The 26109-nt window shown below is 42.4% G+C and overlaps 2 protein-coding genes and 1 pseudogene across 2 annotated transcripts in view; all 3 read left to right on the top strand.

The window, feature by feature from the left end:
• Positions 1–13585, top strand: part of cpsf6 (cleavage and polyadenylation specific factor 6) — a 75265-nt gene extending 61680 nt beyond the window's left edge. The window contains exons 10-11 of the transcript XR_006314552.1: positions 12886–13101; positions 13387–13585. The gene's annotated coding sequence lies outside the window, so the exon portion shown is untranslated. The remainder of the gene's footprint in view (positions 1–12885; positions 13102–13386) is intronic.
• On the top strand, positions 9802–9965 carry LOC122559864 (annotated as a pseudogene).
• A 5696-nt stretch (positions 13586–19281) lies between the features above and the next one.
• The window catches only part of yeats4 (YEATS domain containing 4), a 22947-nt gene continuing 16119 nt past the window's right edge, over positions 19282–26109 (top strand). The window contains exon 1 of the mRNA XM_043709776.1: positions 19282–19678. Within this exon, the coding sequence (XP_043565711.1) occupies positions 19628–19678 (51 nt within the window). The 5' untranslated portion in view covers positions 19282–19627. The remainder of the gene's footprint in view (positions 19679–26109) is intronic.

Genomic DNA, 26109 nt, shown 5'->3' with positions numbered 1-26109 from the left:
TTAGGTTAGTTTGTCCACAAAGTCTCTTGCCTTCTCCGATGTGTCAAAGAGATGCGTGGATCCATCTAAGGTGATCCGAAGCACTGCCGGATATCTCAGGGAGTACTGAATCCCAAGCTCCTTCAATCTTCTCTTGACACCATCATGCGATTTTCGTTTCTGGATCACCGCCACTGAAAAGTCCTGAAAAAACATGATCTTAGACCCCTCATAAATTAGGGCCTTTGGATCCGTCCCCTGGAGTCTGGAAGCCTCCATGACTCCTTATCCCGGTAATGATGGAACCGCACCAGGAAAGGACGAGGGCTTTGACCCAGACCGACCTCTGTGCTGCGACCCGGTGAGCCCTCTCTATCTTCAATCCTCTCATGCCAGTCTCCAAGTCAAGGAATTTCGGAAGCCAATCTTCAACAAATTCCGCAGACCGCTCACCCTCCTTACCCTCAGGCAGACCGATGATCCGAATGTTTTTTCTCCTGCCCCTGTTTTCAAGATCATCCACTTGGTCACGCAAATTACGAACCTGCGTCTTCAGGGCTTAGATCGCTTCCTTGAATGAACTGGCATCAGCTTCCACCACTGTGACCCTGTGCTCCACCTCATCCGTCCTCTTCTGCAGGTCTCCCAGCTGTTGCTCATGCTTCTGCAGCATGAGAGAGACTGGAGCCAGCTTATCTTCAATCTGTTTCCCCAACATCTCGTGTGATTTCGAGAGCTGGTTCACCAGGACCTGAAGGGTAATCTGCTCTGAGGCTGCTGCAGGCTGAGCTGCAGGCCCAGCCTCAGATGCTCCTCCTCCCTTTTTTAAGCATTTCTGGACAGCTGAAAATATAGTTGTCAATTTTTAAATGCTTCTTCGGGCTCCACAATCTTTCCAAAACCCCAAGAAATCCTGATGACTTGGGTTGGGTGGGTTAAAGGACTGTCCTGCTCCTGCTGCGATGCGAAGCTCTGCAGTGTGATCTTCTCAGATTGCCGCCATCTTAGATCCCCCGCGACTCCACTTTCAAGGAGCTATGAACCTACACTCCAAGGTCTCTGTTCAGCAACACTCACGAGGACTTTACCATTAAGTGTATAAGTCCTGCTAAGATTTGCTTTCCCAAAATGCAGCACCTTGCGTTTATCTAAATTAAACTCCATCTGACTCATGTTGATCAAAGAGATTTCTTCAACATGGCTGTCCTCAGCCAACTTTTATTGCAGTAAAATACAATGACTGCAATTATCACTGAGCCATCATTCCACAAAGCAAAGTCAGTTATACAGGAATTCATTGTGGTCTTCTGCTCCCACCTCTTGAGGGTTCAGTGCACAATCCTGAAATCTTTAAATTGCTTAACTTATTGATTCATAAGATAACAAAACTGATTGTGTGTCTCTTGATTGCAGTTGAATTCACAAGAGGGGTAGTGTTCCTTTTGGAGGAAGAGTGATGCATTTTGTAATAGCCCTCATGTCTGTTTTAATGGCAGATTAACTTTGCGCATATAACACAACTACACAGTAGTATGAAGTACCACAAGCAATTAGGAAGGCAAATATTATGTTGGCCTTTCTTGCAAGATGTTTGGAGTACAAAAGCAAAAGGTTCTTTTGTAGGGCATTAGTGAGATCACCTGAAGTTCTATGTGTGGTTTGGTTTCTGTACTATAGGAATGAAGTATTTGTCTCTTGGAGAATTCAGGAGGGCTCTGTGCATTAGTCTCTTTGAAGGGGTTTTCCAAGGAGGAGAAATTGAGCATAATTGTCCTGAAAAGTGATTAGCCATAGTCTACAAAGGACCAAGGGCATCTCTCTCCATTAGAAGCAGATAACTGGTTATGCATAGCTTGAGGGAACACCACTGCAACCAACATGGAGCCATGTGAGGAGGCAGGGTCTCTGTAAACTAACAGCCAGTATGGGGATTGAATCCATGCTGTGGCTTTATTCAGCACCACACTCTCGTCATCTAGCCAACTGAGCAAACTGACTTCCTATACTTGTCTTCCATCCTTTTAAAATTTAGCAAACTTGAAAGATGAACTCATTGAAATGGGGTTTGATATAAGGTAATTTTTGGGGGAGCTGTTCTTGCCTACCTGAATCTAAAACTGGGAGGGCATAGTCACAGGGAAAAAAGGATACACCATTTAGGATTGAGATGAGAGATTTCTTCAGAGGGTTGTAAATTTTTGAGCATCCAAAATACTCTGGGTTAAGAATTCCAGTCATTGAATATGTTCACTACTGAGATCAATAGATCTTTGGATGCTAGGGAAATCTACAGATATGGAAATAGAGTCAGATGAATCAGTTGAATACCCTACTTGTGTTACCAGGTGCAGCACATGGTTAAGAAGGCAAATGGAATATTGTCCTTCGTAGCTAGAGGGATAGAGTTTAAAAATAGGGATGATTATCCTGCAGTTGTTTAAGGTGCTGCTGAGGCTGCATCTGCAGTAGCGTGTACAGTTTTGGTCTCTACTTGAGAGAGAATGGAGAGGTGCAGAAGAGGTTCATGAAGTTGATTCCAGAAATGAGGGTTGGCTTATAAGGAGAGATCAAGCAGACTGGGACTATACTATTTAGAAGAATGAGGGGGGATCTTATAGAAACATAAAATTACAACTGGAATAAATTAGAAGCAGGGAGGTTGTTTCCACTGGTGGGTGAAACTAGAAGTAGGGACATAGCCTCAAAATAAGGGGAGCAGTTTAGGACTGCGTTGAAGAGGTACTTCTTCACCCAAAGGGTTGTGAATGTGTAGAATTCCCAACCCAGTGAAGCAGTTGAGGCTACCTTGTTGTATATTTTTAAGGCAAGGATAGATATATTTTTGAACAGTAAAGGAATTAAGGGTTATGATGAGCAGGTGGTTAGGTGAAGCTGAGTCCACAATAAGATCAGCCATGATGTAATTGAGCAGGCTTGATGAGCTAGATGGCCTACACCTGTTCCTATTTTTTTATGTTCTTATGTTCTTGTGTTTTTATTCTTTGTTCTATTATCTGAAGTTCCACAGGCTTTCTCTGCAGAGGTAGAAGGTCTCAGGCTGTGGCCTCTTCATTTTGGAGGTTCCCTAGCTGCTGCTACTGTATGCATGAGAGAAAGAAGGATTTATTTGGAGAAGATTGATAAATGCTTGCAGGAGAAGATTACTAAATGCAACCAGAAGAAGAATGAGTGGTTTTGGTCATCAGGTAGGAACATTTCACTGAGGAGCTTACAAATGGTAGTCCCTATAGCTGTCTCCCTGTCAGCACATCAGCAGTCCTTTATCTCCCCAGTCATTTGACTGTCTTGCAGGGAGTGAGAAACCTGATGTCTGAATCCTGACACTGACATAGACATGCATACACATCCATGTTTTAATTTAAAAAAAAAACCTGTCTTGGTCCTCTTAGCTTTTGTTTCTGCAGTGAGATACTAAGGGATTAAGAATAACAGAAGTTATTAACTGTGAGAGCAGTTAGTGAATATCCATGGGTGGGAGAGGTGGTAGGGTAACCCCAGTGAATAGAAAGCCCAGAGGGCAAGTTCAATTAGGTGAGAGCTCTCCAATGGCAATTTTGCACACATCACTGAATTTGAAGGTTGCCTATCAGCCTTGGTGAGATGTGTGCAGTGGTACAGTTAGTGAATCATATCCCTGTGAGTGCAAGGTTGCAATGAAGTTGTCATTGAGCACAGGAGATAAATAACATTCTTCTGACACTGCCAGGTGTCTGTTTTTAAAATAGGAGCGATTGCAGTTCCATATTATCATCTCTGTCCAGGCTAGTTGGGTTTGGTGGTGTGGCCTCCTCAGACAGCATGCAAGAGGACAGCTGTCACCTCCATTACTCGTTGCACCAGAGCCTCAAGTTGCTCATTTAGGAAACGGATAGCAACTTCACTTTCTTCTGGCCATCTGGTCAGAGTTTGAACAGAGTGTCAGCCAAGCATCATCATGTACTTCATCAACATATGTAGGGCTCAGCATGCCACCACCCAATTTGTGACCAAAATTCAGTTCCAAGGGTCAAGAAATATTGCATTTCCATTGAATGAGAATCTTTATTGGGTTTACAAGATTTTGACGACAATACTTTTGGAATTTTCATGTGGAATTTAGTTGCACCATAAATCTTGCATTTTATTAAACATTGCGCAAAATCCTATAGCCACAACTTACAGATTTTTCATGAACCCCTCCTTTCCATTCCTTTGATTTGACCTTTCCTTCCAGTTATCAACCGGATTGATTCCTCCCATTGACCAACCAGGTGCTACCCTCTACCTGTGTTCACTTATCCTGACCTCACCATCTTGCTCCCTCCCCCCAACCCTATCTACAACTGCCTTTACACCCACCCTCAGTCCTGAACAAGGGTTACACCCAAAACATTCCAACCGTTCATTCTTCACTCCATGAGTAGGAAAAACTCAATTTTGCGAATTTATTGTATGTCAAAGCTGCTCCTTTTATTAAGGTTAAGCAGTACATGGAATTCTTTTTCAGAGAGATTGGAAATGACACAAACTCTAAAAAGTATGAGGGTTGAAGAGTTTTAGGGCCAATTTGTTTATAGCTAACAGATACTGCCTCAGGCACAAGGCTTTCAATTTAAAAAACACTTGCATCGTGAAAGGGGTGTGTCAATTCTTCCAGCTCAAGTGTTTTCTGTTTTTTTTTTAAACAATAGTGTGAAAAAAGGTGCTGGACCCAAAGAAGCAGATCCAGGCTGGTTTTCTTTTTCTCTCTGACTTCTGTCTTGTAAGAACCTGTGTTTAATTTTTCCTTTTGTGCCAGGGGATTGTTGCAAGTATTTTGAACAGCATCATTAAGTTCGGATAGTCTGTTGGGTTTTCGGATAGGATAAGTTATTCAGTATTTTTTTTCTGTTTCTGTTTCATTCTTGTAATCTTGTAAATAAATTCTGTTTTGTTTAAAACTAAGTGGTTTGACCAGCTGCATGACTCCTGGAATATCCATGTTATACCTGCTTAAAACAACTAACAAGGCTAGGGTCTGGGCTACCTTCTTGAAATGTTTTGAGGGGTCTGTCCTGGTCCATCAGATTGGAGGCTATTCATGGGATTTGTTCTGTATTCCATATTGGGATAAGAGTTGTTGGACTCGAAGGCAGTGTGTGTAGGTGTTGGTGTCTTTTGTTCTGGGTGTTGATTTTGGTTGGTTCAAACAGTGTTTGGGATAGCAATGGTTCTTTCAGTCAGCAAGAGTTTTCTGAGGGTGGAAGAAGTGACCGTGGGGGTTTTACAAATGGTGATTAAGGCCAAGCTGCTGGAATTAGCAGACAAGCTGAATTTGGAGCAGCCTCTTTCCGAGGGAAAGGAGATACAATTACAGCAAAGGTTCAGCATTTAAACGTGTTAGAAAGGCCATCGGAGTCTTTAGAGATGGCTAAAATTCAGTTGAAAATGAGCTAGAGGCAAAAGACAAGGAATTACAATTAAAAGCAGAGGAAAGAGAAAAGGAGCAAGAGGAAAGGAAGAAAGAGAAAATTTGAACTTAAAAAATTGGCACTTAGGAGTTCAAAAATTTATTTTCTGAAGTAGTGAGAACTCCTGTGGAAGAGCAGAGAGTTAAAATGGCAAGATTAACAGTGAAATGACTGATAATTGAGTTGATCCATAAAGTAAAGTTTGGCTTCCAGAATCAATAGAAATTAGGGAAATGAGAATAGAAATTGGAGAAAAGAGAAATGGAAATCCTCACATGGAAAGGGAGAGGTAGATCTCGTTGAATATTATAAAGATAACATACCACAGGGTAAAAAGGAAACCCTTGAAGGGGACAGAGAAAGTTTAAAAATCTCTGGTGTTTTCACTGCAATAAAATAGGCCACATGTAATCGCAGTGTTGGTGGGTTAGGAGAAGCACTGGGAAACCAGATGTCGGAAAACAGGATAAGCCAGGGAAATTTGTAGGAGTGGTAACAGAAAGCAGGGTGGAGGCTAGAAAGCTGCAACAGAATGTACAAGCTGGTCAGAGTTTGATTAAGGAGGAAGTGCCAGATCTTCTTAAACCATATACTTGTGAAAGTAAAGTTTATTGGTATAGGTCAGGAGCAGTAGGTAAATATTAAGGGACACAGGATCCTCTCAGTTTGTGATGCTGAAAGATGAGGAGATATGTACTCCTGAAGGACTATTGCCAGAAAAGGTACTATCAACAGGAATTCATGGTGAGGCAAGAAGTGAATCCAGTGAATAGTGGAGAATTCATAGTAGGAGTACTGGACAAACTCTCATTCCAAGAATACAATTTGTCCTTGTTAATTTTACAGCTGGTTCACCGGTAGGAGTGCTGTCTGCTGTGGTTGAAAAGCCAGTGGAAACTCAGGCAACTGAACTATTGCAGGACACATTCTGGGATTTTTTTCCTGACTGTGTGGTAACAAGGTCACAAAGTCACCATCTGAAACAGGAGTGACCAAAGAGGACACATAAGAAAGTTGACATGGAATTAGCAGTGACCCTGTTTGATCAGATGGTTGGCAGAAATCAGGAGCAGATAGGTGACCATGCAGACATCTTGAGCTCAGATAAATTAACTGAGATACAGCAGAAAGATGAAAATTTAAAGCAATTTTATCAAAAGGTATACACAGAAAAAGAATCCGGATGTATCCCAGAATGTTATCTTAAAAATGATGTCTTAATGAGGAAATGGAGACCATCACATTGTCAGGCAGATGAGAAATGGGCAGAATTTCATCAAGTCATGTTGTCATTGGATTATAGAAAGGTAGTTTAATGAATGGCGCAAGAGCTACCTCTCGAGGGTCATTTCTGAGTGAGACCAGCAAAAATACAGAAACATTTTTACTGGCCTGGCCTGCATAAGGATTTATTTGAATTTTGCCAGATGTGTCATACAAGTCAGCTAATTGGAAAACCACAGGCAGTAATAAAACCTTTTTATTTAATACCTATTTCCTAATTTGAGGAAATCTTTTTACAAGCGTCTTAATTGATTGCATAGGTCCCCTACCTCACACAAAAAGTGAGAATCGGTATTAGTTAACAATAATGGATGTGTCAACTAGATTTCCAGAGGCTGTTTCATTATGCAATATCACACCTAAAAAGATTGTAGAGGAATTACTCAATTTTTTCGCTAGATACGACTACTGACAGAGATACAATCAGATAAGGGATCAAACTTCACATCAAAATTATTCAAACAAGTTATGGACAGCTCAGGAATAAAACAATGAAAATCTACTGCATACCATCCAGAATCGCAGGGAGTGCTAGAAAGGTGGCATCAGACATAAGAGACCATGTTGGGCTGAGAGTCAAGATTATCCAGATGATTGGGATAAGGGAATTCCATTTTAGCTTTTTGCAATCAGAGATGCACCAAATTCAGATCCATTTGAATTAGCTTTTGGGCATGAAGTGAGAGGACCATTAAAATTGATTAAGGAGAAATTGATAAGTCAGAATTCAGAAACCACATATTTGGACTATGTGTCACATTCTAAGGAACGATTAAATAGAGCTGGGGAGTTGGCTAGACAGCATTTAAAAGTATCACAAGATACAATGAAACAGGAAGCAGACAAGAAATCAAGAATTCACAATTTTGCTATCAGGGATAAGGTATTAGTGTTACTTTCAGTGATAAGTGGATGTTAGCAAGTCGAAAGGAAATTGAGTGAGGGACACTACTTGATAGGGACTCCAGACAGAAAGAAATCTGAGTGTGTTGTGTGAATATGCTCAAAAGTTATTTTGACAGGGAAGGAAAGCAAGAGGAGAATGTATTATTGATTACAACACGGAGGGAAGAACCAAGTTCAGAGGATTATGAATTAGGAATTCCTCAAATTGAATTGGACAATGAGGAAGTTGTCAAAAATTGGGATAAAGTATTGAGTTACCTTCCAGAGGAGAATTGAAATGACTTGAAAAATGTATTACTATCACAAGGGGAGAAAAGTGGAAATAAGCTGGGAAGTACAACCTAATTATGCATTCTGTATATTATAGGAGATGCTATTTTGATTAAGCAACATCCTTAGGCATAACCCTCTAATGGCACAATTTCAAAAGGAGATTGGACATATGTTCCAAGATGACGTAATCGAACTGAAGTAGTGACTGGAGCTCACCCATAGTGATGGTGCCAAAACCAGATAGTACCTAACGGTTATGTGTGGGCTATCACAAAGTCAGTGCAGTTACGAAGACTGATACATATCTGATTCCGTATTTGGAAGTCTGTGTTGAGAAAGCGGGACAATCAACTCATATTTCTAAGTTGGACTTGCTCAGAGGAAACTGGCAGGTACCTTTGTCAGAAGGAGCAAAGGCAATTTTGGCTTTCATAATGCCAAATGGACTGTTTCCTGATGAAGGGCTTTTGCCCGAAACGTCGATTTTGCCTGTCCTCGGATGCTGCCTGAATTGCTGTGCTCTTCCAGCATCTGCAGTCATTGTTTTTACCTCTGTTATCAGTTTAAAGTCATGCCATATGATATGAAAAATGCACCAGCCAGACCGGGTTCGATTCCTGCCTCGGGCAACTGTCTCTGTCTGTGGAGTTGCACATTCTCCGCGTGTCTGCATGGGTTTCCTCTGGATGCTTTGGCTTCGTCCCACAATCCAAAGATGGGCAAGTTAGGTGAATTGGATATGCTAAATTGCGCATAATGTTCAGGGATGTGTAGGTTAGGTAGGGGAATGGATTTGGGTGGAATACTCTTCAGAGAGTCGATATGGACTTGTTGGGCTGAAAGACCTCTTTCCACACTGTAGGGATTCTATGATATGTTGATGACCTGGTGATTTTTAGTTACACATGGATGGAACATTTACAACATTTATCAGACTTATTCGATCGAGTTTGGAAGGCAGGCTTGATGATAAACCTAGCTAAAAGTGAATTTGCCAAAGCCCAAGTCATGTGCCTGGGCCATGTTATTAGACATGGACAAATGGCCCCATGGGATGCAAAAACAAAGGTAATCGGGAAGTTCCCCATACCATCGACAAAAAGACCCGTACTACAGTTCGTGGGCTTGAGTGGATTTTATCGAAAATTTGTACCAAATTTACCAGTGTGGCTGCTGCACTCATCGAATTGCTAAAGAAAGGCAATAAGTTTCAGTGGACAGCTGACTATCAAAAGGCATTAACAGCCTGAAAGCTGTGCTAACCACTGTCCTGGTATTAGCCACACCCAATTATGCAAAGCCATTGAAGGTGGCTATCGATGTGAGTGATGTGGGTGTCAGTGCTGTGCTCTTGCAAGATGATGAGTTATAACAATTTAGGTTTAAGAGGTTTTACAATGAAGCCATCTTTAGATATTGATGGTGCATTTTTTAAGGGGGAAGGTGTGACAGAACTGCTTTAACAAGGTTATGCAGTCCATGGCTTTTTTTTTTCAGAGGGGTCTGGCCTGGATCATAACAACTGAGAGATTTCAAGTTTTCAAGCCCTTCGGGAATATTAACAGTTTTGTTGTTTGTTGGTCTAAGCATCAGTATTTTATACTATAACTTGCATGCAACTTCAAAAACATATCGTGTTCTTGTGATATTATTGAATTAACACAACACATCACACCTTAAGGAATAAAAGTCATTCATTTTACTAAAGGTGTCAAATACAAATAGAATTTATGCAAAATGGTGAAAGCTGATAACACATTTAGTAATTGTTATCATCTAGATGTTAACAAACCAAGAAGGTTGTGGTCGAGTGGTAGTGTCCCTGTCTCTTGGTTGTATTACTTGGTTTCAAGCCTTATCTCAGAATGTGGTATAGCAAATCCAAACAGGTCATTTATGAAAGAAAGACTTTGTTTCTCAACCCTTTGGCCAAGATCAAGTACAGCATCTATTTTTATCAGTTTAATATCTGATACATCCTCAAATCTGGGGATGAAGTTTTAAATTGAGTTTTGGAACTGGAAGATGGAGCAGGGGCTTGTTGCATCTATTCCTTTCTTTTGAAGACCTTGTCATATTGTGGTAGTGTCCCTACCTCTTGGTCAGACAGTCCTGGTTCAAGCTCAACCTCAGGATGTGATAGCCATGGAGATGAATCATAACACATCCAAGCATGTTGACTTAAATAGAAAAAATGTTTCCTATTAAAGGGGAAATCATCTACATTTTCATGTAGTCCAAACTCTAAGGCAAATTATATTTATTTCTGTCCACAATCCAAGTCAAAAGTTTATTTCTAATACATCCCTTTTATGACATGATTAAGTTAATAGTTATCAAATATTTTATGTCTGGCCTTTGTTCAATAATATTTACAACTCAAACAGCATATGTTCATCTTTCCAATAAGAATTATAAGTTTTCTTCCACTATCTGCTTGGGAAATAAATAGCATTTTCTAGCAGTATATTCCTAATGAACAACAATCTTCCATCATCTTCATTTCTTTTCAGTTACTTTTATTTGTTTTGTTGGATGTGACTGCCCTACTTCTGTGGTCATTAATCTTCCAACACCCATTCTCACAAATAATAGCCATATAGTGAAGATCAATGTTGTAACAGCTATAGTTGACATTGAATTGGAATCTTTTATTAAGGAAGTAATAACTGATTGTTTAGAGTCATAGAGATGTACAGCACGGAAACAGACTCTTTGGCCCAGCCTGTCCATGCCAACCAGATATCCCAACCCAATCTAGTCGCACCTGCCAGCACCCGGCCCATATCCCTCCAAACCCTTCCTATTCATATACCCATCCAAATGCCTCTTAAATGTTGCAACTGTACCAGCCTCCACCACATCTTCTGGGAGTACATTCCCATACACGTACCATCCTCTGCGTGAAAATGTTGCCCCTTATGTCTCTTTTATACATTTCCCCCCTAAACCTATGCCTTCTAGTTCTGGACTCTCCGACCCCAGGGAAAAGACTTTGTCTATTTATCCTATCCATGCCCTTCATAATTTTGTAAATCTCTAAAGGTCACCCCTCAGCCTCCGATGCTCCAGGGAAAACAGCCCCAGCCTGTTCAGCCTCTCCCTCTAGCTCAAATCTTCCAACCCTGGCAATATCCTGGTAAATCTTTTCTGAACCCCTTCAAGTTTCACATCTTTCCGATAGGAAGGAGACTAGAATTGCATACAATATTCCAACAGTGGCCTAACCAATGTCCTGTACAGCCGCAACATGACCTCCCAATTCCTGTATTCAATACTCTGACCGATAAAGGAAAGCATACCAAACGCCTTCTTCACTATCCTATACCTGCGACTCCACTTTCAAGGAGCTGACTACACCTCCAATTTTGTGTCATCTACAGACTTACTAACTGTACCTCTTATGCTTGCATCCAAATCATTTATGTAAATGAAAAAGTACAGGACCCAGCACCGATCCTTGTGGCACTCCACTGGTCACAGGCCTCCAGTCTGAAAAACAACCCTCCACCACCACCCTCTGTCTTCTACCTTTGAGTCAGTTCTGTATCCAAATGGCTAGTTCTCTCTGTATTCCGTGAGATCTAACCTTGCTAATCAGTCTCCCATGGGGAACCTTGTTGAACACCTTACTGAAGTCCATATAGACTCATCAATCCTCTTTGTTACTTCCTCAAAAAACTCAATCAAATTTGTGAGATACGATTTCCCACGCACAAAACCATGTGGACTATCCCGAATCAGTCCTTGCCTTTCCAAATACATGTACATCTTGTCCCTCAGGATTCTCTACAACAACTTGCCCACCACTGATGTCAGGCTTTCTGGCTTGTCCATACCACCCTTCTTAAACAGTGTCACCACATTTACCAACCTGTGGGCGGCACGGTGGCACAGTGGTTAGCACTGCTGCCTCACAGCGCCTGAGACCAGGGTTCAATTCCCGCCTCAGGCGACTGACTATGTGGAGTTTGCACGTTCTCCCCGTGTCTGCGTGGGTTTCCTCTGGTTTTCTCCCACAGTCCAAAGATGTGCAGGTCAGGTGAATTGGCCATGCTAAATTGCCCATAGTGTTAGGTAAGGGGTAAATGTAAGGGTATGGGTGGATTGTGCTTCGGCGGGTCGGTGTGGACATGTTGGGCCGAAGGGCCTGTTTCCACGCTGTAATGTAATCTAATCTAAACCTCCAGTCTTCCGGCGCCTCACCTGTGACTATCGATGATACAAATATCTCAGCAACTATTCTCTAGCTTCCCACAGAGTTCTAGGGTACACCTGGGGATTTATCCACTTTTATGCATTTCAAGAGATCCAGCACTTCTGCCTCTGTAATATGGACATTTTGCAAGATGTCACCATCTACTTATTCAAGGAAAGATTTAATTTCATTGGTGGCAGTTCAGAGAACGTTCACTTGGATGAAGCCTGGTATGGAGGGATTGTCTTATTACTGAAGGCTAAACAAATGGGACACTATTCATTGGAATATAGAAGGATGAGAAGTGATATAATTGAAACATATAGGATTCTTAAGGAGCTTGACAGGGTAAACGCTGAGAGGACGTTTCTACTCATGGGAGGGTCTAGGACCAGAGGGGATAGCTTCAGAATAAAAGGAATTTCTTCTCTCAAAGGGTTGACTGTCTTTTGGAACTCCTTACCACAGAACTCCGGGGAAGAGTCCTTGTGTATATTTAAGGCTGAGATAGATTCTTGATCAGTCGGACAGTCAAGGGTTATGGGGAAAGGGCAGGAAAGTGCATGAGGAATGGTGGATTAGCCATAATCCAATTGGATGGTGAAGTAAGCTGAAGGGGCTGAATGTCTATTTCTCATGGTCTGATATTCAAAAGCTCTCACTGCTGGAAGAGTTGGTAGAGGGCAGGAAGAAAGGAATAAAACACTTCGTTATGTGGAAAATACCTATTTCACATGAAAATCATTTGTGTTTGAGTGCTCTGTTTTGCTTTAATTTCATAATCCATTTGCACAGATGGTGCTGGACTGTGTTCTGCTGCCTTCCAGAACAATAATCAATGAAAGTTGGACCTGTTCTCACCTCTTCCCACATCCCACCAATCACATGGAGGTGGACATGGAAGGAGAACAAGAGGTATTGACTGGTATCTTCATAGGAGAAAGTGAGGACTGCATATCTTCATAGTCCAAGGACAGCAAGAAATTCAGTGACTTGACCAGAATAGGGAAGGTAAGTTAATCAAAACAGAAAGAACTGCAGCTGCTGTGTAAATCAGAAACAAAAACAGAAGTTGCTGAAAAAGCTCAGCAGGTCAGGCAGCATCTGTGAAGTGAAATCAGAGTTAACGTTTCCAGCCCAGTAACCCTTCTTCAGGTTCTGAGGAAGGGTCACCAGACTAGCAACGTTAGCTTTGATTTCTCTGCACATTTGCTGCCAGACCTGCTGAGCTTTTCAGGCAATTTCTGTTTTTTGCTTCTGGGGTAATTTAATCACCCTTTCTTACTTGCCCAACAGGTTCCAACGTACTCAAGTCTGAAGAAAGAGAAATGCACTCTAATTGTACACTTTACTAACTATGACAAAGTGAAGACACCTTTTGCATGTTCACCCAACTGCACACATACTTACCACCAAGCTAACAGGTTGACTGATATTTATCTTGTCTGCTGTTAACTGATTTATTGTTGCAAAACAGTTTTTCTAACTTATCTTTAATACATTGAATAAATATTTAATAAAGATAAATTGTTCTTTTTTTTGTTTCATTCTAGATTTATCTTGTAGCCTAATTCATAGAATCCCTACAGTGTGGAAACGGGCCATTTGACCCAACAAGTCCACACCAACCCTCCGAAGAGTAACCCACTCAAACACCTTCCCCTACACTATTACTGTACTTTTACCCCAACTAATGCACCTAACTCATACATCCCTGAACACTGTGGGCAATTTAGCATAGCCAGTTCACCAAATCTGCACACCTTTGGATTGTGAGAGGAAACCAGAGGAAATCCATGCAGACGTTGGGAGAGTGTACAAAGTTCACACAGACAGTTACCCGAGGCTGGAATTGAACCCAAGTCCCTGGTGCTGTGAAGCTGCAGAGTTAACCACTGAATCATTGTGCTTGGGCATAGATATATCCATTGGGACCTTATTCTTAGTGAAAATGTGCCACTTATGTAAGTTTGTTTAAAATACATTTCCTCTGCCTTCTACCAGGATTTTGGTATTGTTTTCTACACTAGTAATTATATATTTTGATTTAAATAGGATGAGCAAAATTGATTCTATTAAAGAAAATGGTCTTACATCATGGTAAGGTCTGCCAGTGTAGCACTTGAAGTGTTTATTTTTGTTTAAAATGTATCAAATAGAGACAAGCTCACAGATAATGTCAAAAGAAACATCAGTGTTCTTTCTGTAGCAAATTCTTGGAATGGATTGTGGTTCAACAAAAACACTGAATGTATAGGACACTCTGACATGTGGCTGCTTCTGAACCTTCATGCATGGAGGTCAAAATAATAATTACAAATAGGTAAAAAGATTCTGACAATGACAACCATGACAATGAGTGTTTTGGTCTCGGGGGTGGAGGGGGGGGGGGGGGGAAATGTTTATTAGTGTCACAAAAAGATTCAAATTGAATATTTAAGACATAAGTAAAAATGGGAAATACTGGAGAAACTCAGCAGGTCTGTCAGAGCCTGTGATTTGCTTTTATTAAAAACAGATGTATGATAACAATTGGATTTACCTCTTTTGAAAACATTGTGAATCATAAATATTGAATCCTTCACACTCAGCACAAGCAGGTAAAGACCACTGGTGCAATATTTTAAGACTATAAGACCACTAATTTTCCAACATATTCCTTCATGTGCTTCTCATATGGTCCTAACACATGCACCAGATAAAAGGGATCATAAATATATTTGATAAATCTATGTAATTACAAAAAAAATTGAATACAGTAATAAATATAAACTCCTGTGCTCCATTTTTGCACTATTGTTACTTTATTTATCCTTGTGAATTTTGGCACTGACACTCCAGGACAAAACACTATATTGCTCAGCACCCTATCCACCATCTTAATTATTCACAGCACCAGCACACATACAACAATCTTCAAAATGCCTCTTACTGCCTCCCAACATTCAAAAAGATAGACAGACACCTCTTCCCAACTCCCTCTAACATGTACTCAATCACTAAATTCACTTCAGAACGATCAGCTTTGAACAAACTGTCGCTTTCACAAACACCCTACCCAGGATTGAAGTGGGCAAAGTTTCATCTTACAATGGTATTTGCAATACTCCTGTGTCACACACAGTGCGCACTGACTGTTCTTCCATGTAGTCGTGGGTGAGTGATTAAGGCAATAGATTAGAAATTCTTTGGTCTCCCCTCGCAGGTTTGAACCCTCTCAACTACGTTTCCTCATCTTGCAGATTTTAAACTACTTCCTGCTGGATTAGTTATCGCTCAAACTCAAATTTGGGGTTGATTAGCTCAGTTAGATAGATGGCTGGTTGTAATGCACATTGATGCCAACAGCATAGGTTCAATTCCCAAACCCACTCTAGTTGCTATGAAGGACTCTTCTTTACAAACTGTCTTCTTGATTATGGTGACCCTCAGGTTAAATCGACATCAGTTATCTCCCTCTAATGAAGTAGTAGGACAGTCGTGGTTTTAGGGTGCCACACTGGCTCAGTGGATAGCACTGCTGCCTCACAACCCAGGGACCTGGCTTCGATTCCAACCTCTGGCAACTATCTGCGTCGAGTTTGCATGTTCTCTCCGTGTCTGCATGGGTTTCTGCTGGGTGCTCCAGTTTCCTCCTACAGTCCAAAATTGTGTAGGTTAGATGGATTGGTTGTGCTAAATTGCCCATTGTGTTCAGGGATGTATAGGTTAGGTGGGTTAGCCATAGAAATGCAGGGTAAGGAGATGGGTATTGGTGGGATGTTCTTCAGAGGGGTCCAATGGCCTGTTTACACATAAATCTGAAAAGTTCATCTTAAGTCCTCCTGTCACTGAGGCTCGATTGAAAGTTGGGCAGTGGCCTGACAAAGAGGCAGAGGAAATATTCACTGCCCTGGTAAAGGAAACGAGAATTTTAAAAATGACTCGAAGTGAAATTGGTCATCTCAATTTCTCTGCCCTCCGTCCCCTCCCACCCACCTCATCCAATCCAATCAATCTTCTCCTGAAGAGACTGCACTCTGTGTTCTTAGATCCAAATCTGACTTGGTTATTAAGCCTGCTGATAAGGGTGATGCTGTTGTAATCTGACGTACTGATCAAAACGTTGCGGAGGCTGACTGCCAGCTTTCAGGTACCTTTGTCTATCTTCCCCTGGACCATGACCCCACCATGGCACATCAGACCATCATATTAACTACAATCACTGACCTCATTTCATCTGGTGATGCCCCCCTCACTGCTCCCAAGCTGCAAATGCCCCAGCCCTGCAGAGCTTCATTCTAGTTCCTTCCAAAAATACACAAACAGGACATCCTGGGCAATCCCATTGTTTCAGCTAGCTCCTGCCCCACAGAAATAATTTCCTCATACCTTTTCTCCCTTGGTCCGTTCCCTGCCAATGTACATCCGTGATTCCTCTGACATTTTATGGCAGTTTTGGAATTTCCACTTTCCAGGCTCCAGCCACCTCCTTTTTACCATGAACATGCAATCACTTTACACAATGAGCCAAGAACTTTCAAAGTTAGATTGGAGTAGAATATTCACAAGTAAAGGAATGACTGACAAGTTAGAGGCTTTCAAAAATGTGATAAAGACACTTCAGAGGCATTATGTTCCTGTTAGTGTGAAGAGTAAAGCTGGTAAGATTACGGAACAATGAATGAATAAAAATACTGAGGTTCTAGTCAAGAATAAAGAAGAATCATATTTTCGATTATAGACCAATTGGGATCAAATGAATCTCTTAAAGTGTATAAACAGTGCAGGAGCATTCTTAAGAGGGAAATCAGGAAGGTAAAGAAGGAATAAGAGAGAGTCTTGCCAGATAAGGTTAAGGATAATCCAAAGAGGTTCTATAAATACATTAAGGTAACTAGGGAGAGAATCAGGCCCCTTAAAGATCAACAAGGTCAACCTCAGAAGATGAGTGATGTTAAATGAATATTCCTGTCAGTTTCTTTTTTTCCATGGAGAAAGAAATATGGGCTAGAGAACTCCGGGCAATAAGTATTGATAATCTGAAAACAGTTCACATTACAGAAGAAGAGGTGCTGGAGATCTTAGAAAATGTAAAGTTGGATAAATCTCAGGGCATTATCAAATGTGGGAAGTGGTGGAGACTGGGACAATTACAACATTTAAAAGGCAACTGGATGGGTATATGAATAGGAAGGGTTTAGAGGGATGTGGACCGGGTGCTGACAAATGGGACTAGCTTAATTTAGGATATCTGGTCAGCATGGATGAGTTGGACTGAAGGGTCTGTTTCCATGCTGTAATCTCTATGACATCTATCCCTCACCAGGATGGTATCAGGGCTCTCCATCTCTTCCTGCAGCAAAGGCCTGAACCATCTCCCTCCGCTTGGCCAAGCTCATCTTCACCTTTAACAACTTCTCTTTTAACTCCTTTCATTTTCTTCAGGTCAGAGGGGTGGCCATGGGTACTCACATGGGACATGCCTATCTCTTCATAAGGTATGTGGAACATTCCTTGTTCCAGCCCTATTCTGGCCTCCACCCACAACTATTTCTCTGATATATCAATGATCTCATTGGTACTACTTCCCTCTCTCGTCTGAAATTGGAAAAGTTAATCAATTTCACTTTCAATTTTCACCCTGCCCTCACTTTCACCTGATCTATCTCTGACCCTTCCCTTCCCTTCCTGACATCTCTGTTTCCATTTCTGGGCAATAGACTGGCCACTAATATCCACAATAAACCCACTGACTTCCACAGCTACCTGGACTATACATCCTTGCACCCTGTTTCTTGTGAAGACTCCATTCCATTCTCCCAGTTCCTCTGTCTCCATCACACATGTTCCAATGAGGCCAAATTCCACAAGGGAATCTGTGAAATGTCCACCTTCCTCAACCAGCACTGTTATTGACAGGGCCCTCAACAGGTCCAATTCATCTCCCACACTTACGCCCTCACCCCCTCTCTTCCCTGTCCCGACAGTGGTAGGTTCCCTCCTCCTTGCCTACCATCCCACCAACGTCCACATCCAGAAGATCATCAGCCACCACTTCTGCCTCCTCCAGCAAGATGCCACCAACAGACACACATTCCCTTCCCCTCTGCCTTATATAGAGACCGTTCACTCTGGTCCATTCTTCATTCATTCCCAACAGCACCCCCACAGTCCCTTCCCCTGCAACTGCCAAAGATGTAACATCTGCCCATTTATATCCTCCCTCCTCAGTGTCTAAGGGCCCAAACATACCTTCCAGATGAAGCAGCACTTTACCTGCACTTCTCATAATCTGGTCTACTACATTTTCTGCTCACAATGTGGTTTCTTCTACGTTGGAGAAATGAAGCATAGGCTGGGTGACCATTTTGCAGAACATCTGCATTCTGCCTGTAAAAATGACCCTGAGCGTCCAGTTGCCTGCCACTTTAACATACCACTCTGGCCAATATCTCTGTCTCAGGTTTGCTGCAGTGCTCCAGCAATGTTCAGCGCAAGCTGGGAGAACAACACCTCATTTTCCACTTAGGGGCCCTGCAGCCTTCTGGACTTGATATTCAGTTCAAAGGCACCAGGCCTTGTTATCATATAGGTTAGAGTGATGCTGGAAAAGCACAGCAGGTTAGGCAGCATCCAAGGAGCAGGAAAATCGACGTTTTGGGTAGAAGCCCTTAATCAGGAATGAGGCCAGAATTGTTATCATATAGTCTGCCATTACACACCACCTGTTCTTAGCCATAGGTCTCCATTAACATCTGTTTACCCTCCAAGACAGATAGTTATCCACTCCACTGTTTATCCAACTGTCCTCTCTCTTTGGACTCTATCCCCACCTATTGTTTACTCCTTACTCCTTTCCCTAACTCTTACTTCTGCATATAAATCAACATTTTCCCAGCTACAAGGGGCCACCGCACCCAAAACATTAACCCTGACTTCTCTTTACAGTTGCTGACAGACCCGTTGAGCTTTTCCAGCAACTTCTGTTTTTGTTTATGTTTAAAAATGACTCCATGGGACGGGCCTCATCAAGAAAGAACCAGGGCGAACGTTTCAGCTCGAAGGCCTTCGTCAGAATCAGAGCAGGAGAGCGTCCTCCGCCATATTGATATGGGAGTGTGCGCATGTATCCGCCATATTGATAAAGGTATGGGGGGGTGTTGGATGCTGTTTCCGCCATGTTAACGAGAGATCGAGCTGGCGGGTGTATCCGCCATGTTGATGAGGGCACAGGCTGACGGGTGTGTCCGCCATGTTGATGAGGGAGCGGGGTGGCATCCATTTTGGTGAGGGAGTGAGAGTGGAGGTGTCTCGCTGGGAGCGTGGCTTCGCTTCGTGTTGTTTGAGAAAGCCAGTGTTCGGCGGCCGTTTGTGTCGGGGTGAAGAAGCGGGCTAGTTCCCACAGAGACCAGCAGGGGGAGCGGTGGGCCGCCGGCTGAAGCTGGGGGACAGAGAGCGAGGAGGCGCTGCGGCCTAGTGGCTTCAGCCGCTCGCTGCTGCCGCCGAGAATCCGCGGGCTCGGGTCTGGTTCCGGAAGCGGCGCCGCTTTAACAATATGTTCAAGAGAATGGCGGAGTTCGGTCCTGACTCGGGAGGAAGAGTGAAGGTAAAAGTCTTTTTTAACTGGGTGGCAAGCAGCAAATATACCCCCGCAAACAGCAAACTTCACAATGTTTATCTACTTCCACAATATGTGAACAGTAACCATAGAATTATTGTTAACAACTGAATGTGGCACAATTACAAACAGCCACAAAGTGACTCCTTTTGTTATAGCAGTCACAGAGCGTTGTTGCACGTTTTCCTTTTTGGGGTGAATCTCACACAGACTGTCAGACTAAATCATGTCCATCCTTTGGGGGAAACACACCGTTAGTCTGAATAAAATTAACCAGGGGTTTCAGTGGATCCTCATGGTTATCAACTTTATCCTTTAGTCTAACGTGCAGGGCAGTGGGAGAAGAGGTGAGCGTCAAGACGTACAAATGAGCTGGAAATTGTAGTTTTTAAAAAAATAATCTCAAAAGGTTAGTGTGCAGATACAACAAGTAATTAGAATACTATCACTTACTGCGAGGGGAATTTAATCGATAAGTAATGAGGTTATGCTTCAGTTATAGAGCACTGGTGAGATCATATCTGGAGCACTACAAGTGTACAGCACTGGTCTTTTTAAAAGGAAGAGTGTAAAGGTGTTGGAAGCAGTTTGTGTGTGTACAAGGCTAGTACCTGGAATAGGTGAGTTGAGTTTGATGAACGGATGGGCAGGCAAAGCTTGTATCTGGTGTATAGAAGAGTAGGAAATAACGTTAATGAAACACAAGATCGTGAAGGTCTTGATAGTATAGATGTGGAGAAGATGCTCCTTCTTATGGGAGTACCTAGACCTAGGGGGTTACTGTTTGAATATAGAGTTGAGATTGAGAATCTTTAGAGTTCACTTCAAAAACAGGCATGGAAGCAGAGTCCTTGAATATTTTCAAAGCAGAAGTAAATAGTTTCTTGATAAACATAGGGGATGAAAATTTATGGGGTTACTTGGAGTTTGGCATAATCAGATCAGCTATGATCTTATTAAATGGCTTTTACAGTGCAGTGTAGTGTCATTACCTTTGATCCAGTAGGCCAGGGTTCAAGACCCACCTGTTCCAGAAGTGTGCAATAACATTTGAATATGATAATTAGAAAATGGCAGGGTAGGGCTGAGGAGAATAACCCTAATTATATATATGTGTGTGATAATTTAAATATTTATTATTTCATACTATCATACTGAAAAGGAAAATGTGTTCCATGTAAGAGTACAGGGTGACACCCGTATCCGCAGAATCGTTTTCTGCAGTTATAGTTACCCACAGATTACTGCACCAGAATATATTATAGGGAACCAGGGACCAGCAGGCTGCCAGGAAGGTTCACCTCATTGAAATGAATGGGTTCGCTCCATTCATTGTCGAATTTGGCCTCATTGGAACACGTGCAATGGAGACAGAGGAGCTGGGAGAATGCATTGGAGTCTTTACAAGAAGTAGAGTGTGAGGATGTACAGTCCAGGTAGCTATAGGAGTTGGTTGGTTTATAGTGGATATTAGTGGCTACTCTAAGCCCACTGTTTTGGGCTTCCGTGGTAGGGCCTGCAACATATCCCCCACGGGTATGAGGGGGAACTACTGTACTTGTCATATCGTATAATTTGGCTTAATTCGTATCAGTGAATTAAGCCAAATTAAGATCTATTGGAATTGATGCAAATTGGTCATAATTAAGCAATGCAATGTTAATCAACCACTGGACCAGAGGTCAGAGTTCAAGCTTCACCTGCTCCAGAGGTGTCATAGCCTGTCTGAGAAAGCTGATTCCAAGGATTTTTTTTGTAAAAATGATGGGCACCGCTTGCAATTGTCTGCAAATTTTGATAATTTAGATTGTGAAGAAACCAAACAGGTCAGGGAGATTTTAGATATTATGTAATGAGACACATTTGCCTTTTTGGTTGGATGGGGTGGTGGGGGGGAGGGGGTCACTCCACTTATTGCACATCCCTAATTTTTCCAGTCTTGAACCACTGCAATCCATGGAGGTGTTGTCAAAGGAGCTTTAGTGAATTACATGTTTGAGATGTTAGGTGGGTTGCTAATCTAGTAGACTCTTGTTCTGAATAATGTCAAGCTTTTTGCATTTTGTTGGAGCTGCACTCATCCAGTATTTTATCATGGAGTATTTTATCAACATGGGAGTCAGAAGGTGAGTTAATTTCCACAGAACTTTCACCCTCTGAGCTGCTCATCTAGTGACAGTATTTGTATGCTGGTCCTAATAATTTTCTGGACCCTAGATTGTTGATATTGGAGAATTCAGTGAAAGTAATTGTAGAATCTCTACAGTCTGGAAAGAAGCCACTCCGACCCATTGTGTATGCACCGACCTGAAGAGCATCTCACCCAGACCCTGACCCTCACTCTGTCTCTGTAACCTTTCAAGTACCATGGCTAATCCACTTCGCCTGCACATTCCTGGACACTCTGGGCAATTTAAGGGGCTAACATGCAAATCTTTGGACTGTAGGAGGAAACTGGAGCACCTGGTGGAAAACTTTGCGGACATGGGGAAAATGTGCAAACTCCGCACAATCACCCAAGGCTCGAATTGTACCAGGTCGCATTTGCTGAGACCTGCCGGTTCCGCATTGCGAACCGCCGAGCCCCTATGCCAGCATACAAGAAGTGATTGTTATGTTCTCTCTGTCTTTGGAGATTGTCATTGCCTGGAACTAAAGTGGTAAATAACAGTTGTGCCACTCATCAGCCAATGCCTGTGTGTGTTCAGGTCTTGCTATTTGCCAACATTCATCTGAGGTCCACCAAATTTGAACAAATCTGACTTTGTTAGAGTGAAGAATATTGAAATAGCTGCAGTTTTGGGGTTTAGTCTATTGTTCAATCTAAGTCCTGCTATAATGTCCTGCAGTTAAAACAATTAGCTCCAACAACAACCACCACCATCACCAGCAATCTCATTGATAATGATCCACTTATGGAAAGGTGGTCATAAGATGATTGATTTTCACATTGAGTTTGAGTGTGATGTACTGAAGTCTAAAACTAAAATGTTTAAGTTCAATCCGTTTTGTAATTCTGAGGGATAAATTGGCTCAAGCAGCTTGGAAATGTGGGGTTCTTGTGGTACAGTTGTAGTGCCCCTGCCTCTGGGCCAGGACGTCCAAGTTCACATCCCACCTGCCACAGAACTGTGTTGTAATGTGTCTGAATTATTTTGATTTTTATAAGGGTGAGATGGGGATAATTTTTAATTTAAAGTGGAGGTTTATAATGTTGTCAAGAAGAAGAATAAACCTAGGATTGGGGGAGCTGTGGTACCAACAAAGGAGGATGATGAAAATAATAATAAAAAAAGGAAAAGAATGGTGAAAGTAATCCTGTGATTCCCCAGGTGGCCCAGACAGGAGAGATAATGGGGAAGAAGAAAATGGCACAGAGTATTACAGAAGTTAATGGGGATGAAGACCAACAAATCACCAGGACTTGATGGTCTGCAGCATCCTGCAATTCTTCTAAAATAGACAGCTGCAAGAAATGGATAGGAACAAATTACTACAGATGCTGGATGCTGGAATCTGTACTGAAAACAATAAATGCTGTAGATCGCAGTGGGTGAGGCAACATCCATGGAGAGAGAGAGCAAGCTAACCTTTTGAATCTAGATGACTCTTCAGAGATGACATGAATTGAAGAGGAGGCAGCAGTTATGCTATAGTTTGGGGGGGGGGGGGTGGAGTGTAGAGTGCTGGGAGAGAAAGGATGTTGATAGTTCACAATTAAGTGAGAATGACAGAATAATGGTTCCCTTCAATCTTGTGTATTGTATTTATTGTGGTCTGTCTACACCAGAGAAATCAAATCCAGACTGGGTGAATGCTTTGCAGAACACCTCCGATCTGTACACAAGCAGGACCCCGCCCTTCCCATAGCCAGTCATTTTAACACAGCATCTTGCTTGCATGCCCACTTGTCTGTTCTTGGCATGCTGCAGTGTTCCAGTGAATCACAACACAAACTGGAGGAACAGCATCTAATCATCAGACGAGACATTTTACAACCTTTTGAACTTAATATTAAGTTGTGGATACCAATAAAGGAGGATGATGAAAATTATAAAAGGAGAGTTGAACTTTCATTGTGAACCAACTCCCATTCTTTCCCTTTTAGCTTTACTTGTTAAATTCTCTGTCACCATGTCTTCGCTCCCCTCCCTCCATCCCAGTGGGACTGTCTGTTCTTTGAGGTCTAGCAGTTAGAAACACCATTGTTCTGCTATTCTCACATTCTGATCACTTCATCTGAACTATCAATATCCTTTCTACCCCCGCACTCCAAACATCCCTAACTATTGCATAAATGCTGTGCCCTCCACACTTCACCCCAGCTCTGATGAAGAAGGAGATAAGGTTAGTAAGTTTGCAGATGACACCAAAATTGGAGGTGCAGTGGACAGACAATACGGTTAGCCCAGAGTACAACAGGACCTTGATCAGATGAACCCATGGGCTGAGCACTGGCAGGTAGCGTTTAATTTAGATCAATGTGAGGTGCTGCATTTTGAAAAGGGAAATCAGGGCAGGACTAATGGTAAAGTCCTGGGGAATGTTGTTGAACAAAGAGACCTTGGAGTGCAGGTTCATAGTTCTTTGAAAGTGGAATCCCAGGTAGATAGGATAGTAAAGAAGGCATTTGGTATGCTTGTCTTTATTTGTCACTTTATTCGAGTATTGGAGTTGGAAGTCATATTGCAGTTGTACAGGTAAAAACAATGACTGCAGATGCTGGAAACCAGATTCTGGATTAGTGGTGCTGGAAGAGCACAGCAGTTCAGGCAGCATCCAAGGAGCAGCGAAATCGACGTTTCGGGCAAAAGCCCTTCATCAGGAAATCATTTCCTGATGAAGGGCTTTTGCCTGAAACGTCGATTTCGCTGCTCCTTGGATGCTGCCTGAACTGCTGTGCTCTTCCAGCACCACTAATCCAGATTGCAGTTGTACAGGACAATGGTTCAGCCATGTTTGGAATACTGCATGCATTTCTGGTTTCCCTGCTATTGGAAGGATGTTATGAAATTTGAAAGGGTTCAGAAAAGATTTCCAAGGATGTTGCCAGGATTGGAGGGCTTGAGTTAAAGGGGGAGGCTGAGTTGGCTGGGGCTACTTTCCCTTGAGGTTCAGAAGCTAAGGGATGACCTTGAGAGGTTTATAAAATCATGAGGGGTGCGGATGGAGTGAATAGCCAAGATCTTTTCCCCTGGAGTGGGGGAATCCAAAACTAGAGGGCACAGGTTTAAGTTGAGAGGAGCAAGGTTTAAAAGGGACCGAAGGGTCAACTTTTTTACGCAGAGCATTGAGCATGTATGGAATGGGCTGCTAGAGGAAGTGGTGGAATCTGGTACAGTTACAACATGCAAAAGGCGTCTGGACGGGTTTATGAATAGAAGGGGTTTAAGAGATATGGGCAGTACTGGAAATGGAACTAGATTAATTTAGGATACCTGCTCGGCATGGATGAGTTAGACCAAAGGGTCTGTTTCCATGCTGCATGGCTCTATGACTCTGTGACTCTAAGAGTCATCTAGCCTTGAAACATTAGTTTGCTGTCTGTCTCCTTGAATGCTGCCTGATCTGCTGTGATGTCCAACATTTGTTGTTTTTAGAGATGTGAGATATAGTACATAGCTGTGATCTTCAAATATTTCTTACCTTCCATGGAACTATCCAATTGGATTTGAAGACAGCAAATGTGGCACTATTCTATAATACAGAGAGAAAATGGACCAGTTTGCCTGATTTGTGTTATCAGGAAATGCTGAAATGTATTCTTGAAAAAGTGATAATACAGCACTTATACCATTGCGTTGAGGTCTTGCTGTTTGTGTGTGTGTTTAGATGGGGTTTGGGTTATTTTTTGTTACAAGTAGTGATTTTGGTGAACAGTGAACATTATGATCTGAGCTGACAACTGTTTACAAGTCAGTTTTCTAGCGTTGTTTTATTTCCTGGTGTGGTCTGTCTACGAACCATTTAGCAGACCTTGTTAATATATAGAGATGGAAATGTGTTGCTGGAGAAGCGCAGCAGGTCAGGCAGCATCCAGGGAACATGAGAATCGACGTTTCGGGCATTAGCCCTTCTTCAGGAATGAGGAAAGTTTGTCCAGCAGGCTAAGATAAAAGATAGGGAGGAGGCACTTGGGGGAGGGGCGTCGGAAATGTGATAGGTGGAAAGAGGTCAAGGTGAGGGTGATAGGTCAGACTGGGGTGGGGGCGGAGAGGTCGGGAAGAAGATTGCAGGTTAGGAAGGCGGTGCTGAATTTGATGGATTTGACTGAGACAGGCTGGGGAGAGGGGAAATGAGGAAACTGGTGAAACCCGAGTTCATCCCTTGTGGTTGGAGGATTCCTAGCCGGAAGATGAGGCGTTCTTCCTCCAACCATCGTTTCGCTGTGGTCTGACGATGGAAGAGTCCAAAGACCT

Source organism: Chiloscyllium plagiosum, chromosome 19, assembly GCF_004010195.1.
Source record: "Chiloscyllium plagiosum isolate BGI_BamShark_2017 chromosome 19, ASM401019v2, whole genome shotgun sequence".
In the NCBI taxonomy this organism is placed as follows: domain Eukaryota; kingdom Metazoa; phylum Chordata; class Chondrichthyes; order Orectolobiformes; family Hemiscylliidae; genus Chiloscyllium; species Chiloscyllium plagiosum.
The sequence above is the reverse complement of the archived record's forward strand: the minus strand, read 5'-3'. Positions and strand labels throughout refer to the sequence as shown.